Raw genomic sequence first — 14,178 nt, forward strand, 5'->3', positions numbered from 1 at the left:
CTGCATGCACCCTGAACACCAGTCACCTGACCCTGTCAATATCAGATAACCACTTCTCTTCAGAATCCCATAATGGGTTTATCTTACCATCTCGATACTGAAATATATTACTCTATTTTTCCTTTTTTCTACTTTTAAGGAACTTTTCACTGCCAAATTTAAATTAAATTTTTCATCAATCAATGCTTTTATGTTTTTAATTGCATTTCTGTACCGGTATTTTTTTGGGGGGGGGGGGGGGGAGGAGGTGGACAAATTAATAATTCCAAGTTTAAACTCAACATTTCATATACAGTTTAAACACCCATTTCATCCTTTTTTAATGAATGATCTGTTGTCAAATTTTGCATCCCTTTCCAATTAAAATATTGATAAATTATTAATTATAATAAAAAAATAAACAAAGCTTCTGATGATAACTTTTTTTTACAATTTTATTATTAGTTTCCGTCAATAACAAGACAATTACAGTAACTCATGCATTTAAATTGCACTTCATTAAGTTCTACGAAATTTTTTCGGAGTGAAGGAGTGGCAAAATCTTCAGGTATGTTATGACTAATAAGGAAAGGAACCACTGGTGTGGGTTTCAAAGGTTGGAGACTTCCAGAAACAAGGCCATAAAAACACCTCTTATTATGATCGTATCTTTGTCAAATCACGAGATTCATCCCAAGTGATAAAAATCCTACACTTTCCTTTCTCTGATTCACTGATACACCTTTTTCCAAATTTAAGCCTTAAAACTTATCAATTCAATTTTCCACAAGTCATCCAACAATTTTCAAACACTTAAACCCAATTACTAGATCATAAAACTGCATTTCAACAGCTGACGTTTCATTTCAGGAACTCAGTTAAGAGCAGGTAAATAAAAGCAATTAATTTTGAAAACTGGAATCATTTTCCACACATGAATTCCTTTTTCAAATGAAAATTAATTTCTTTTCAAACATATTTTACAATCCTTTAGTGTCAGTCAGCTCTTTTGATCTACATGTGTTTCACAAATTTTACAGTTTTTGTTTTCAAATTGGGGATAAAAATTACATCACAGATTATTATTTACAAAGCTACTATCCATTTCAAAACTTCTTTTTCTAAAAGGTTTTTTTAAAAAGAGACATTTCATCCATCTCTATAAAATGTGTGAAATTTTAACTTCTGTAATTTGTTTTTCATGTATGGCAAACAAAAAATGTTTATGACAGTCTGTGTAACATGTAAACAAAATAATGGTACATGCATTGAAAGTCATAAAAAATTTGATGAAAACAAGAACCTTGAATACAAAAACTGCAGAGAGACAGACAGAGGATTGGGTTTAATTACATGTAGGATGACACCATCTTGTGTATTTATACTGACTTAACATAAAACATACATTTATATGTAATATGACAGGGTTCAGTCTTGAATGCCAATTAATGTCTTCCATTCATACGTGTATATTGAGTTAATTTCTAGTATTTTAATACTTTTTAAATGAATTAAATTATCTGAAATCCTTGAAACAAGGTTCATTAAGTTTTTTTAGTACATGTACTAGATTCATATACTGTTGACATACTTTTATCTGCGTGGTATTAATTTACACTATGAACGTGGACAAAATTTTTCCGCGGAAATTTATCACAGCGTACTTTAAGTGTATTTAGGAATGAAATTGCACTAAATATATGAGAATAGGGTAATACGTTATTAAATACGTGGGTATAGGCCTACATGTTAAATATACATGTATTTTCTATGCATTTCTATCCTTGATATATGTACACACCGTAAATCATGCAAAGATGTTTTAAGAATTCACAAAATAATAAATTCATTTTTGGAAAAATAATTCTTCTCGCATAAATATCCTTGCCTCAAACTTGGTCTTCTCCCCCCCTAGTTAGAGATTAACGGCATGTGCCACACGGTTTTTGTCCTCAAGCAGATATGTTTCAATCATCCAATTATAGAAAGGCCAATTTTTAAGACCCGTGTTTTTACTTCAGTTTTCCAGATCCCTCTGTGTTTATACTGGTATAATTAATTGAATTGTAAATGACATTTTTACACGGAAATTAGCTCCACATCAGGTTAAAATATCTATCTGCTTTAAATATTTAATTTTTAGAAATTCATGACGTGCATATTAGAAAGAATCTGAAGGTCATCAAAATCATTTACATTTAATCTCTGAAAAATTATACTTACATGCGACAGCACAAGTTCAGGCCATGTAAAAATAATAATAATAAAAAAGAAAATTACTTTTTACTCATGAAAGATTTACTGATTTTCTTCTGTTTGAACGGACAGGTGTGCATTGATCAGCCACCTCACATGACTTGACCTCAGTGTTGATAATCGTAGATGTACGTATACAGTATGTGTTTATGGACTTCATTCCACCTTTTAAAAAATTTTATTTGAAGTTGATGTATGTAAACCTCAAGAATTATTTCATGATAATTCGTAATTTTGTGAGCTGGTGGGAACGTACATGTATGTTGTTCTGAGTCATTGAATGCTTTTGTTCTTTTAAAAAATTGTATATTCATAAGGCAGACAAATTCTAGCGAAAAATTACTTTTTTCTCATATATTTAGTGTAGGGTACAATATATATTTTTGGCATTTAAAGAATCCGTGTAATTTTTTTTACCCGCGAATCAAACTGATGTTGTGATTCCGCTGAATTAAGACCCTGTGGAAATAACTATGTCTACAATGTTATGAATCTTTAATTTTCATTTACTGTATTTACCTAGACAGGAAAATGTTGTTTTTTTTATTTTATAGTACATGAATTAATGTTGCAGTTGTTGCAGAAAAATATTCATTACCGCATAAGTGGGAAAGATATAGATATCACTATATAAATTATAGGCCATTGTGAACAACTGCATATTCAAGTTACTGATGCAAGTGCAAAGTAAAAGCAAAGTTAAAAATCTTTTTTTTCCCTTTACACCACCTTTATGGATTGTTTCCTCAAGCATTTCACTTTCCTGCATTTCAGAAAAAATACAGACAAGAAACAACTGTGCAGCTTTTACCTGAATAGTTAAACACACTGACGGCCTTGAGCCCCATCAGGTCAGGTAGCTGGTCGACAATGACCTTTCGGTCTGTCCCGTTGTGCTTGTTGACCCGCTCTATAGACCTTCTCTGCCAGTCTGTCCAGTAGATGTAATCTCCTGGAAGATAAACCAAAATCATTGAAGATTTCATATCCAACATAGAATTTGACCCTTTTTCAATTCACAGAGATGATATTTGTTTTCATTTTACCTAAACTCCAAAAATTTTAACTTTTTAAAGTTTTTTTATGGAACAAATCTTCAAAAAGTTATAGAATATAGGATTAAAAGTGCTAGATTTAAATCCCCACAATTAATATAAATCAATATCAGAGTAAAACAGATCTATTTACATCAGTCAACAGTAAATCAATAATGAAATCTGAACAAAGAGGGACAACTCTGTCACTGAGATTGAACATCTGACTGTTTACTGCTAAACTTGTACAAATCAATTTTTTTACCTAGCAAACTGAATCCGAACAGATGAGGGATATTCTGCTGTTCGTCCACCAGGACTTTTCTGTGGGATCCATTAACATCTGAGACCTCTATCTTATCATGTTTAGCGTCCCCCCAGTACAGTTTCTTTGGCTGTGCATTGATGTCAATAGCTAGTCCATTAGGCCAGCCCAAAGAGGAGTTGATTAAAAGCTTTCGGCTGCTTCCATCTAAGTTGGCTACTTCTATTTTAGCTTCCTTTCCCCAATCACTCCAATACATCAATCTATAATATCAAACAATGCTACATTTCTCTTGAGAGTCTAGAGATCACAAAAAAACCCTGATTTTTTTTTTAACAGTTTGCTTCTCAAAGTCATTATCATCGAGTTTCTGACATTTCTCTTATTTCACTAAAGACGAAATTAATATTACGTCAATATACATGATCATGCTTTAACATGCTTTACGCTAAAAACATATTTCAAATTAATGAAAAAATACAATGTTTTTTTTATTCGATTGCTTCATACAAACCCTGCTACAGGATCTAATGCTATAGCTCTTGGTTCCTCCAAGTCATCAGATATTAGAACTCTCCGAGATGTTCCGTTCAGTCTGGCTACTTCTATCCGGTCAGTTCCAGTGTCTGTCCAATACAAGTTCCGGGCAATCCAGTCCACAGCTATCCCATCTGGATGATCCACTCCAGTCCGGACCACTACTTCCTCTCCTGTAAATAGATTATGCATCCCAGTTACTTTTTATAAATTCTCAATTACATTGTACCATCAGGCATATTTCTTTATGCTACTTGTAGTACATGTACAATTGAATTAATCTATATATGCACTTTTTAGCATACATGAATAATGAGACTTCAAGGGAAGAAACTTTTGGGAACAAAAGTCAAAGGTACATATCAGGAGTATTATGACTAGTATACATTATGCCATTAATGGACAAAATAGAAAGATAAAAAAATTTAAAATTGTGAAAAGCATCTTATAAATGAGGGGTATATCATAGACCTTGAATGGAGTCTTTTTTTTTGGTTAACATACAAGTTGTCATTTCTAAGAAAGATTCAATTTATGCTTGCTTCAGGACCAATGATAAAACCAGGAAGAAAACAAGTTTTTAAACCTATGCAGCAATCCTCTGATGTGTTAAAACAAGATAGTCAATCACTGATATACATTTGCTTTGAAATTCAGTTAGTAACCTATTAACTGAAAAGTACATTTGTACAATTTCTAGGACATAACCCCAGGGCAACTTTCCTACTTTTATCAAAAAAAAAATCCAACTCATTTCCATTTCTGGAATTCCCAAAAATTTCCGTAAGAACTTCAATTCAATAGTATTCTATATTGTAAAAATTTACTTCATATATGAAAAGACAGCAGGCAAAGCACTGAATACAGATTTAAAAACTATAAAATTTTGGACCCTTGAAACACCACTGAAATTACAAGTAAATAAGCACAACATTGCCTAATCACCCACCTCTTCAAAATTGCTCATGTCTTTTGAAATTCAGAAGAAAACTTTTTTTTTTAATTTTATTCATTGGTGGGAGGGGGGATTCTAAACTGATTTAGGGTCTCTTAGAGTCCAATTCACCTGTCCCATCCAAGTAAGCCCTCTTGATGGCTCTCACTTCATCGTCCGTCCAGTAAACCATGCTTTCGACAGGGTCATAGTCAATAGCAATAGCATGTTTGATCTCGTTCAGGGGTAACACAACATCTGTGTGGTCAGGCATGTCCAAGGAAATTTTGCGGATATCTCTGCGTCTTGCCAGCAGCAACAGTTGTTCCACGCCTACAGATTAAAGTGTTCGTGCCTTTTTTAGATACAGTACGTAATTTTTCATAAACAAAGTTATCTTTATTAACTTTACAATTAGTTTAGAGCATTGTGTCTCCCAGAGGCTTGGTGACAATTGAAGATGTCACCTACCAAATGGTTCATGTCAAATACCATCCCTCCTAAAAATCATGTATTTACCATCAGGTTCAAAAAGAAAGACAACAGGAAGTTTTTTTTTTAAATTAAAAACGTGACTTCCTGCATAATAAAGGTGTCAATTAACCTTTTTTCTGTTTATGAATGAAATTTGTAAATTAAGGGTACCGGTACTTCTGTACCTAAGAAGTCATTTCCCTCCTAAATTTAATTTATCAAATTGTAAAAGGGAAAGAGAAAATTCATACCTTTAGCACAGGTTTTACTGTTCAGCAGCCTTACACCTGTGGGACAGGCACAGGTGTAGTAGGGTTCCTTGGTGGAGATCAGACACAGGTGAGAACAGCCTCCATTGTTAACGGTACAGGGATGAGTCCCCGGTCCTACAATTAAACAAATCAAGTCTGGTCAAAGGCATCTCTTTGATAAATTTTACAAAAACAAGAAAAACAAGAAAAGTTTGCATTATTTTTGTCTTTCTTGATCCATCAGATAAATTACACCTCTGCAACTTAATTACAAGGGAAGGGAAATTTATAGAGAATAGAATTCATAATGAAATTTATAAAGAATAGAATTCATAATAAAATATTTCTCCCAGACTCATACTTTTTTCTTTATTATCCAATTTATAAAAGAAAAGTATTACAATACATGTATAAATAAGAGACAAAACAAGACTCTTTATTTATGTATTATGAACACTCTCCACTCACTCTTGGGCTGTGTGTTGGCACTAAACACATGGATGTCCATCGGGGAGTATATGTCCTCCATCACTGGTCGAATGTTGCTCCCCGTAATTTTATCGCAGGTAAAAATGGCCCGTTTCTGCCAGTCCGTCCAATACAGGGTCCTACCGCTCAGCGTCAACGCAAAGGGGTGAGACAAGATCTTCCCTCCTGCTACTATCTCTCGCCGATTTTTTCCATCGTAATCACAGCTAGCAATGTATCGAAGCTTTGCATCTGCCCAGTAGATTTTTTGGTCAGCGTAGTCGATAGTGAGACCGTTGGGCCAGTGGATGTTTTCTTTGATGATTATGGAGCGTGTGGTCCGATCCCCGTTCATTCCTGCCCGCTCTATCTTTGGAACCTCTCCCCAGTCTGTCCAGAACATCCATCTATAAAAATTTAATATGGACAATTAATAAATATTTGAACTGACTTTATTTAGATAAACTGGGCCCTAACATCAAATTCAAATAAATAATAACTAGGTTAGAAATATGTCCAATAAATGAATTTTTTAACTAAATAATACTTACAGATACATGAGATAAACTATAGACACTACAATGTGACAAATAAATTTAAACAAGTAACTTTCAATTTAGTTTTCATTACAGAGTATGCTTCTTTATATAAGGAGAGTTATGTCTGTCAGGCATACAGAGCGCAAAAGCCAAGCACTATGGCAATTACATTCATTTTGAAAAATGGCCTTATTAAAGAATAAAATTTTCAGAACAAAATAAATAGTCATGTGGGGATTTGAAATTCGTACTTTCTAGGCACACTTTTGTATATTATAAATTATTTTACTGTTTTATCATGTTGATTATTAATATTTTGACATGAAGATACATGTTTTTCATTACTCTATAACTGATATAGGAATAGTAAAAAGAACACTTCTAATATATGTCAGAATGTACACTGTTAACACATTTGTTTAGTTTGCCATAATCATCAAAATATTGATGTAAAACATATTTACAATCAGGACCTAACAGTAAATTGACACAATATCTTCTGAAATACACAGGTCATCAGATAATTTATAATTGGCAAGGTGTTTATGGGTATCTTGAGGCAGTGATAGCGTGTCCTTGAAACACTTTAGGGTCACACAGTCAAATATGACATCATCAGAATGATTATTTGCCTGTCATGAAATGACCATAAAATCCATGATAGCCCCTGAAGTAGGGGGCCCTGCCCACCTACTTAGTGCAGGTAGATATAACTATACCTGTCAGTCCGGCCGCTATGGACATTTATAAATTGTGTGTCAAAGTTTTATTATTTAAACCCTCTGATCTCCGCTTTCTCATGATTGCAAATGATTTTTTTGTTTCATTCTGATCTCAAAGAAAACCTGTATTGCTAACATCCGTAAACACTTTGCAAACAAGAGGCCCATGGGCCACATCGCTCACCTGAGAAGCTTTGGCCATTCTGTACTTTACTAGATTTACCCCTTGTAATACATATTGTGACCCCACCCTACCCCACTGATCATAATTTAGACAATTTGAAATCTACACTACCCCGGGATGCTTCCATATATAAGTTTCAGCTTTTCTGGCCCTGTGGTTCTTGAGAAGAAGATTTTCAAAGATTTTTCCTATATATTTCTATGTAAAACTTTAATTCCCCATTGTGTCCCCGCCCAATCCCCAGGGGTCATGATTTGAACAATTTAGAATCTACACTACCCCAGGATGCTTTCATATAAGTTTCAGCTTTTCAGGCACAGTGGTTGTTGAAAAGAAGATTTTGAAAGATGTTTCCTATATATTTCTATGTAAAACTTTGATTCCCCATTGTGGCCCCACCCAACCCCCGGGGGTCGTGATTTGTATAAGTTAAAATCTACACTACCCCAGGATGCTTCATTATAAGTTTCAGCTTATCTGGCCCTGTGGTTCTTGAGAAGAAGATTTTCAAAGAATTTTTTCCTATATATTTCTATGAAAAACTTTGATTCCCCATTGTGGCCCCGCCCAATCCCCGGGGGTTATGATTGGAACAATTTAGAATCTACACTACCCCAGGATGCTTTCACATAAGTTTCAGCTTTTCAGGCACAGTGGTTCTTGAGAAGAAGATTTTCAAGGATGTTTCCTATATATTTCTATGTAAAACTTTGATTCCCCATTGTGGCCCCGCCCAAGCCCCGGGGGTTATGATTTGAACAATTTAGAATCTACACTATCCCAGGATGCTTCCACATAAGTTTCAGCTTTTCTGGCCCAGTGGTTCTTGAAAAGAAGATTTTCAAAGATTTTTCCTATATATTTCTATGTAAAACTTTGATTCCCCATTGTGGCCCCGCCCAATCCCCGGGGGTTATGATTTGAACAATTTAGAATCTACACTATCCCAGGATGCTCCCACATAAGTTTCAGCTTTTCTGGCCCAGTGGTTCTTGAGAAGAAGATTTTTTAATGACCCCACCCTATTTTTGTCTTTTCTTGATTATCTCCCCTTGCGAGGGGATATGTCCCTTCATTTTAACAATTTAAATTCCCCTTCACCCAAAGATGCTTTGTACCAAGTTTGGTCAAAATTGGTCCAGTGGTTCTTGAGAAGAAGTCGAAAATGTGAAAAGTTTACGGACGGACAGACAGACGGACAGACGGACGGACAGACGGACAGACGGACGGACGACGGACACAATGTGATCAGAAAAGCTCACTTGAGCCTTCGGCTCAGGTGAGCTAAAAAATGTCAACAACATGCATCGAAAAATTATTTCATAATTTGACAAACAGGAAATCTGAGTTTTTTTTTCTAGCTAATAAACTTTGGAATCTTATTTAAAAGTCAAAAACAAACATTACAACCCCTGAATGTCAGGCCACATAACTTATGAATGGCCAAACAAACAACAGGTATTATGACACCTTCATTCAAATGCAAAAGTAAACGTCCTAAGTGACTGACTGGCAGTTTGTGCAGGAGACCAAGATATATATATTAAATCTACCAAGTACGATTAGAAATGACATTTAATCCTTCAATTGGAAGGTCTCCCCAAACGTCCGCTAAATTGTATATATGGCAGTGAAAAATGATGCGTACGAGCCCCTGCTCCTCGTAGAAGGGTGCACTGCACTTATGTTTTGACACTTGTCATTAAAAAAAATCCCCTACTCTGGCAGCCCTTCTTGTGTCATTGCCACCAGCAATCATCAATTTCGGAGGAAAACCCTACAACTTGGCTGGCTAACCAACAACTTCCCTCGACTGCAATCTGGAATCCCTCTTTGTGTACAGGCAGTCAGGTGTACGCAGAATCAACCTATTTACTCATTTTCAATTGACAGTTTGGTACACAATCTGACACAAATGAGATCAGTCTACAATACACAAACATAGGAAATTAGCCTAATTTTGTTCGGGGGTTGAAAACCACGTACTTGCACTATCATGGAAATCTTCTTCGTCATTATCACACTTTTATATGTGTGTCATTCATTCATCCCTAAAATGCTGCATAATTTTTTTGCCCTATAAATTCTCTTATAGCTTTTGTGGTAGAAGATTATTTTGAATTTTCAAAGGCAATTATTTCAAATGACCTATTCCATTTCTAAATATTGGTAATGATTTCCCCTTCCTTTCAAAAAGGAAACCCTAAGAACTAAAGTGATTTAAACTCAAGTTTTACTCCCTAATTTGATTTAGAAGAGAATCCTTTAGACACTCCATCTACAGCTGTATATCAAAAGTAAAGATAATTTACAATTCTACAATAACTTTCAATGAAATATGTATCTTTAAATTGAAAAAAACTATCTGAATATTTTTTAATCATTTTAAGAGAAAATGAAAAAGCTACCTAAGTTAGAACTAACAAAAACATATGTAAAAGTAATTTAACCGTTCAATATAGTTTTGTAATCATATGTATCTTTAATTTTATCTAACAGACTGCAACACATAAGTACCTAGGTAACTCTTTCTTGAGTTATGAATTACTTATTCATCATATACAAAATCAAATACGTAGCAAAATTAAACACATCAAAACGGCAAAAGTTAAACAAAATCTACAAACAAAAATACAAATGGTCCCTACTTTTGGCACTCTACTCTACCTCCTTTAGAATTAAATGAATCAAATAACCTAGGTACCTAGCACTTCAGAGTACAATTAGTGTCAAAGGAATGGCCTGTTCTAAAGTCAATTGCAGTCACCTCTTTTTTAGACTCATTCAGGATGTCTTGTGTCCCACTTTTAATTAACTGCCCCTAATCATCTGGGGGCCTTTGATGTTGACAGGATGACCTCCTTTAAACCAAGAAAATCCCACATTTCAGCTATGTGAACTATTTTGCCAATCAATGACCCTTCTCTAAACTGACAAAAATCATTATTCATGCACACATTGTTGGAGACTGAAATATATGGCATGCTGTAAATTTCAAAGATAACATTCCTGTCAGAAAAAATGTTCGTTTTTTTCTCTCTCTGTAATACAAAATGCAGGTGTTCCTGACATTTTTGAATAGGTGTTTTTAATGGGAAATAATGTTTAGGGTTTTTATTCTTTAAAATTATCATTCAGATTACATTATGTTTACATATTCTAATATATACCAATGCATTGCCAATAATTTGCAGTAATCTGCATATCCACTATGTCTACAGCAAAAAAACTGATGTAGACAAACCTTCCATTCAGTAGTAAACCCTAAGTCAACAACGTAAAATTTACTCAGAAAACTTCTACCACTGATGAACATGATAAAAACTCTCCTCCCAGGCCAAAAACAAAGAGCCTTTTTCTCTCTAGTCAGTTTGACCTTTGACCTGATTGCTCTGAACAGCTTGCAGTGGGTAATCTTTCGGATTTGGGGGAAAAAGCTACTTTCTCTTATCATTTTTAAGTGAGGTCTGCATTTCTTAAATTCATAATCCTGTTCAATCATTCATTTTTCTTCACAATGATTGTCTATAAAGAGAAAATGTGTGAACAATCTTCTATTTCCTTAACAAAAAAAAGACATTTTTACAGGAATTTACTGTCACTAAACTTGCTTACTGACATGCCATTTTCTTCTCTTAGAACCCTTGCCTTTGGAATAGTATAAAGCAACAGTGACATAATTCATAATTATCTTTACCCAGAGAGAGGGTCCAAAGCAATGGCACGAGGCTGATCCAGTTCTTCCCAGAAAAGAACACTTCGGTAGCTTCCATTCAAGCTGCTGACTTCGATACGATTGGTTTCCGAGTCTGCCCAATACAATTTATCTGCGATCCAGTCACAGGCCAGACCATCCGGTGACACCAGTCCTGAGACTATGACATCCTCGCTGTATTTTGGCCGGTCGATCTGCGTCCTTTTGATTCTGGCCAGACTGACGTCCGTCCAGAACACTGATTTGTCTTTGAAGCAGAAGTCTAGGGCGGCCGCATCTTCCAAACCACTCTGGACAATGGTGGTATTGGCGCTATAGGCGGCGTCAATAAGTTGTACATCGGCACGGTTTGCAAGTAATAATAATGGTTTAGCTGAAAAACAAAAAGAGATGGAGTCAGTTTTTAATCAAAAATATGCTATGTTGAACTTAAAATCATGACAAGAACATTACTTCCACCCTTCCCTTAACGTTAGAAGTCAAAAACACCAAAGACCCCAATCATTCATGAAATTTAGTGCATTTGTACCAGCAATCACAAATCATCTTTAAAATAAACAAGGCAGTACCATTCATTAATATTTCATACTTATGTACACTATTCAACAGTTACTGATCAAGTTAAAATATAGTATTAAATAAACTTTCTTTTCTCTCACAATAAAATATTACGTAAATCAAATTTCTTCCAAAGCCGCATAAATCAGAAGAAATGAGATGCTATGTATCTTGTACAATAGCAAACTACTAACAATTACACAAGAATAAAACTTTTTTTCTCCTATAGAATTGAATCATGTTTCTAAGATAAAAACTATTTCAGGCATTCATCATGTTCATCTTGTCAAATATCCTACCCTGGAAGTAGATGAATGGGATTTAATTTTTTGGACCAAGTACAAAATGATTATTGGTTACATAACTTTGTGTGCGTGGTGTCTCACATTTTAATTCTAACAAGATGTTGAACCCTTCCCTTCCACACATACATTATACAATTTTTTAAACTTTTTTTTCTCAAACGTTAAACAAAAAAGTTCTGTACTTTACAATATATCATAGCAGAAACATTTGTTATTTCATTTTTATCTCTTTAAAGATTTCCCATAGATTCCATTTCATTTTCCTTAGCAATATATCACAGCTCAAACCAAGCTATTTTTAGGACAGTCTGTAATAAATTGGATTACGATAATCAATGAGTGATCACTTTCCCTTCAGTTTTTGCCTCTTCCTCAGCTCGTGCTTTTTGTAACACTGACAAGTCTTACGTAACAGCTATCAGAATCAATTTAGTTAGACGGGACCCCCTCCCCTTGGAAAACATGCTGCACTTTTTTTTTTATCTAGAACCTGCAGCATCTCAAGACAGGGATTAGGCCTGCCATAGGGAATTTTTGCTTTGGCTTCCTTAGATGACTGTTTTGACCCATAGGTTTGCACAAAGAGGTTTCTTAGTCCAATATACATGTACTAAAATTAACAGCCAAGCAGTTTATCATTTCACATGCCTTTCCTGTAAAGTTAAAATATTACATTCTTATAAAATGATTCCTATGTACATGGTGTACATTACACTTGTCATAGTGGTCTTGCGTGTACAATTAAGCATCTAGTAATATATACTCTAACCCCTGTATCATAAATGAATAAAGAATTTCTAAATACATACGATACACTGCAGCAAATACAGTGAGCACAATTTATGCTCCATAATCATGATAATGCAAATCAATCTATGACTTCATTGTAACTAGTAAAATAACCCTAACTGCCCCAAATAAAGAATAACTTATTCTATAAATCAAGAACATGAAGAAATAAGGAATTAAAACCAGAAGTCTCTGTCGAGACTGAAGCTCTACTGGTTTGTACTTATAGCAAAAGAAGAGAAAAGTACTTAGGCAGTTGGGAATTGAAACTTTTCAACAGCAATTAATAGAAAAATGATCCTTGATTAAGTCTCTTTATGTTTTAGTGTAGTCTACTTGCATGCCACATTACATTATAATCAGACTAAAACTGTATTTGGAGTAGCATTTTGAGAGTATTAAACAGAAATTTCTATTTTTAGTAACCGTGGCAACACCGTTCATTGAAGTGAAAAACTATACAAAGAATTATGTACCTTAGTGTAGTCTACTTGTGTGCCAAGTTATATTGAAATCAGACCAAAACTGTAGGAGGTGTAGCTTTTTGAAATAATTTCACAGAAATTTCTATTTTCAGTAACCACAGCAACACCGTTCATCGAAATCAAAAACCAATATATAGAATTATGTATCTTAGTGTAGTCTACTTGTGTGCCAAGTGACATTGAAATCAGACCAAAACTGTAGGAGGAGTAGCATTTTGAAAGAATTTCACAGAAATTTCTATTTTTAGAAGCACGTCAACACAGTTCATCGAAATCAGAAACTGATAAATAGATTTATGTATAGTGTGTTCTACTTGTGTGTCAAGTTATATTGAAATCAGACCAAAACTGTAGAAGGAGTAGCATTTTGAAAAATCACAGAAATTTCTACAGTAACCAGCAACAATTTACATAGAATTATGTAACTACTTGTGTGCCATTGAAATCAATAAAACAGCATTTTGAAAGCAAATATTTTCAGTAACCACCGCAACAACGTTCATCGAAATCAAAAACCGATATATAGAATTATGTATCTTAGTGTGGTTTACTTGTGTGCCAAGTTATATTGAAATCAGACCAAAACTGTAGGAGAAGTAGCATTTTGAAACCATTTCACAGAAATTTCTATTTTTAGTAACCACGGCAACACTGTTCACGAAATCAAAAACCGATACACAGAA

The 14,178-nt window shown here is 34.4% G+C and overlaps 1 protein-coding gene across 1 annotated transcript in view; it reads right to left on the bottom strand.

Annotated features, from left to right (window-relative positions):
* LOC134282896 (low-density lipoprotein receptor-related protein 6-like) overlaps positions 1 to 14,178 on the bottom strand; it is a 29,333-nt gene that overhangs the window by 11,471 nt on the left and 3,684 nt on the right. The window contains exons 2-8 of the mRNA XM_062765310.1: positions 11,341 to 11,731; positions 6,199 to 6,605; positions 5,731 to 5,865; positions 5,138 to 5,338; positions 4,049 to 4,244; positions 3,535 to 3,797; positions 3,047 to 3,187 (exon numbers count right to left, since the gene is read on the bottom strand). Of these exons, the coding sequence (XP_062621294.1) occupies positions 3,047 to 3,187; positions 3,535 to 3,797; positions 4,049 to 4,244; positions 5,138 to 5,338; positions 5,731 to 5,865; positions 6,199 to 6,605; positions 11,341 to 11,731 (1,734 nt within the window). The remainder of the gene's footprint in view (positions 1 to 3,046; positions 3,188 to 3,534; positions 3,798 to 4,048; positions 4,245 to 5,137; positions 5,339 to 5,730; positions 5,866 to 6,198; positions 6,606 to 11,340; positions 11,732 to 14,178) is intronic.

The sequence above is a fragment of the Saccostrea cucullata genome, unplaced genomic scaffold, assembly GCF_032062105.1.
Source record: "Saccostrea cucullata isolate Sc308-1 unplaced genomic scaffold, CSIRO_AGI_Scuc_v1 ctg406, whole genome shotgun sequence".
NCBI lineage: Eukaryota > Metazoa > Mollusca > Bivalvia > Ostreida > Ostreidae > Saccostrea > Saccostrea cuccullata.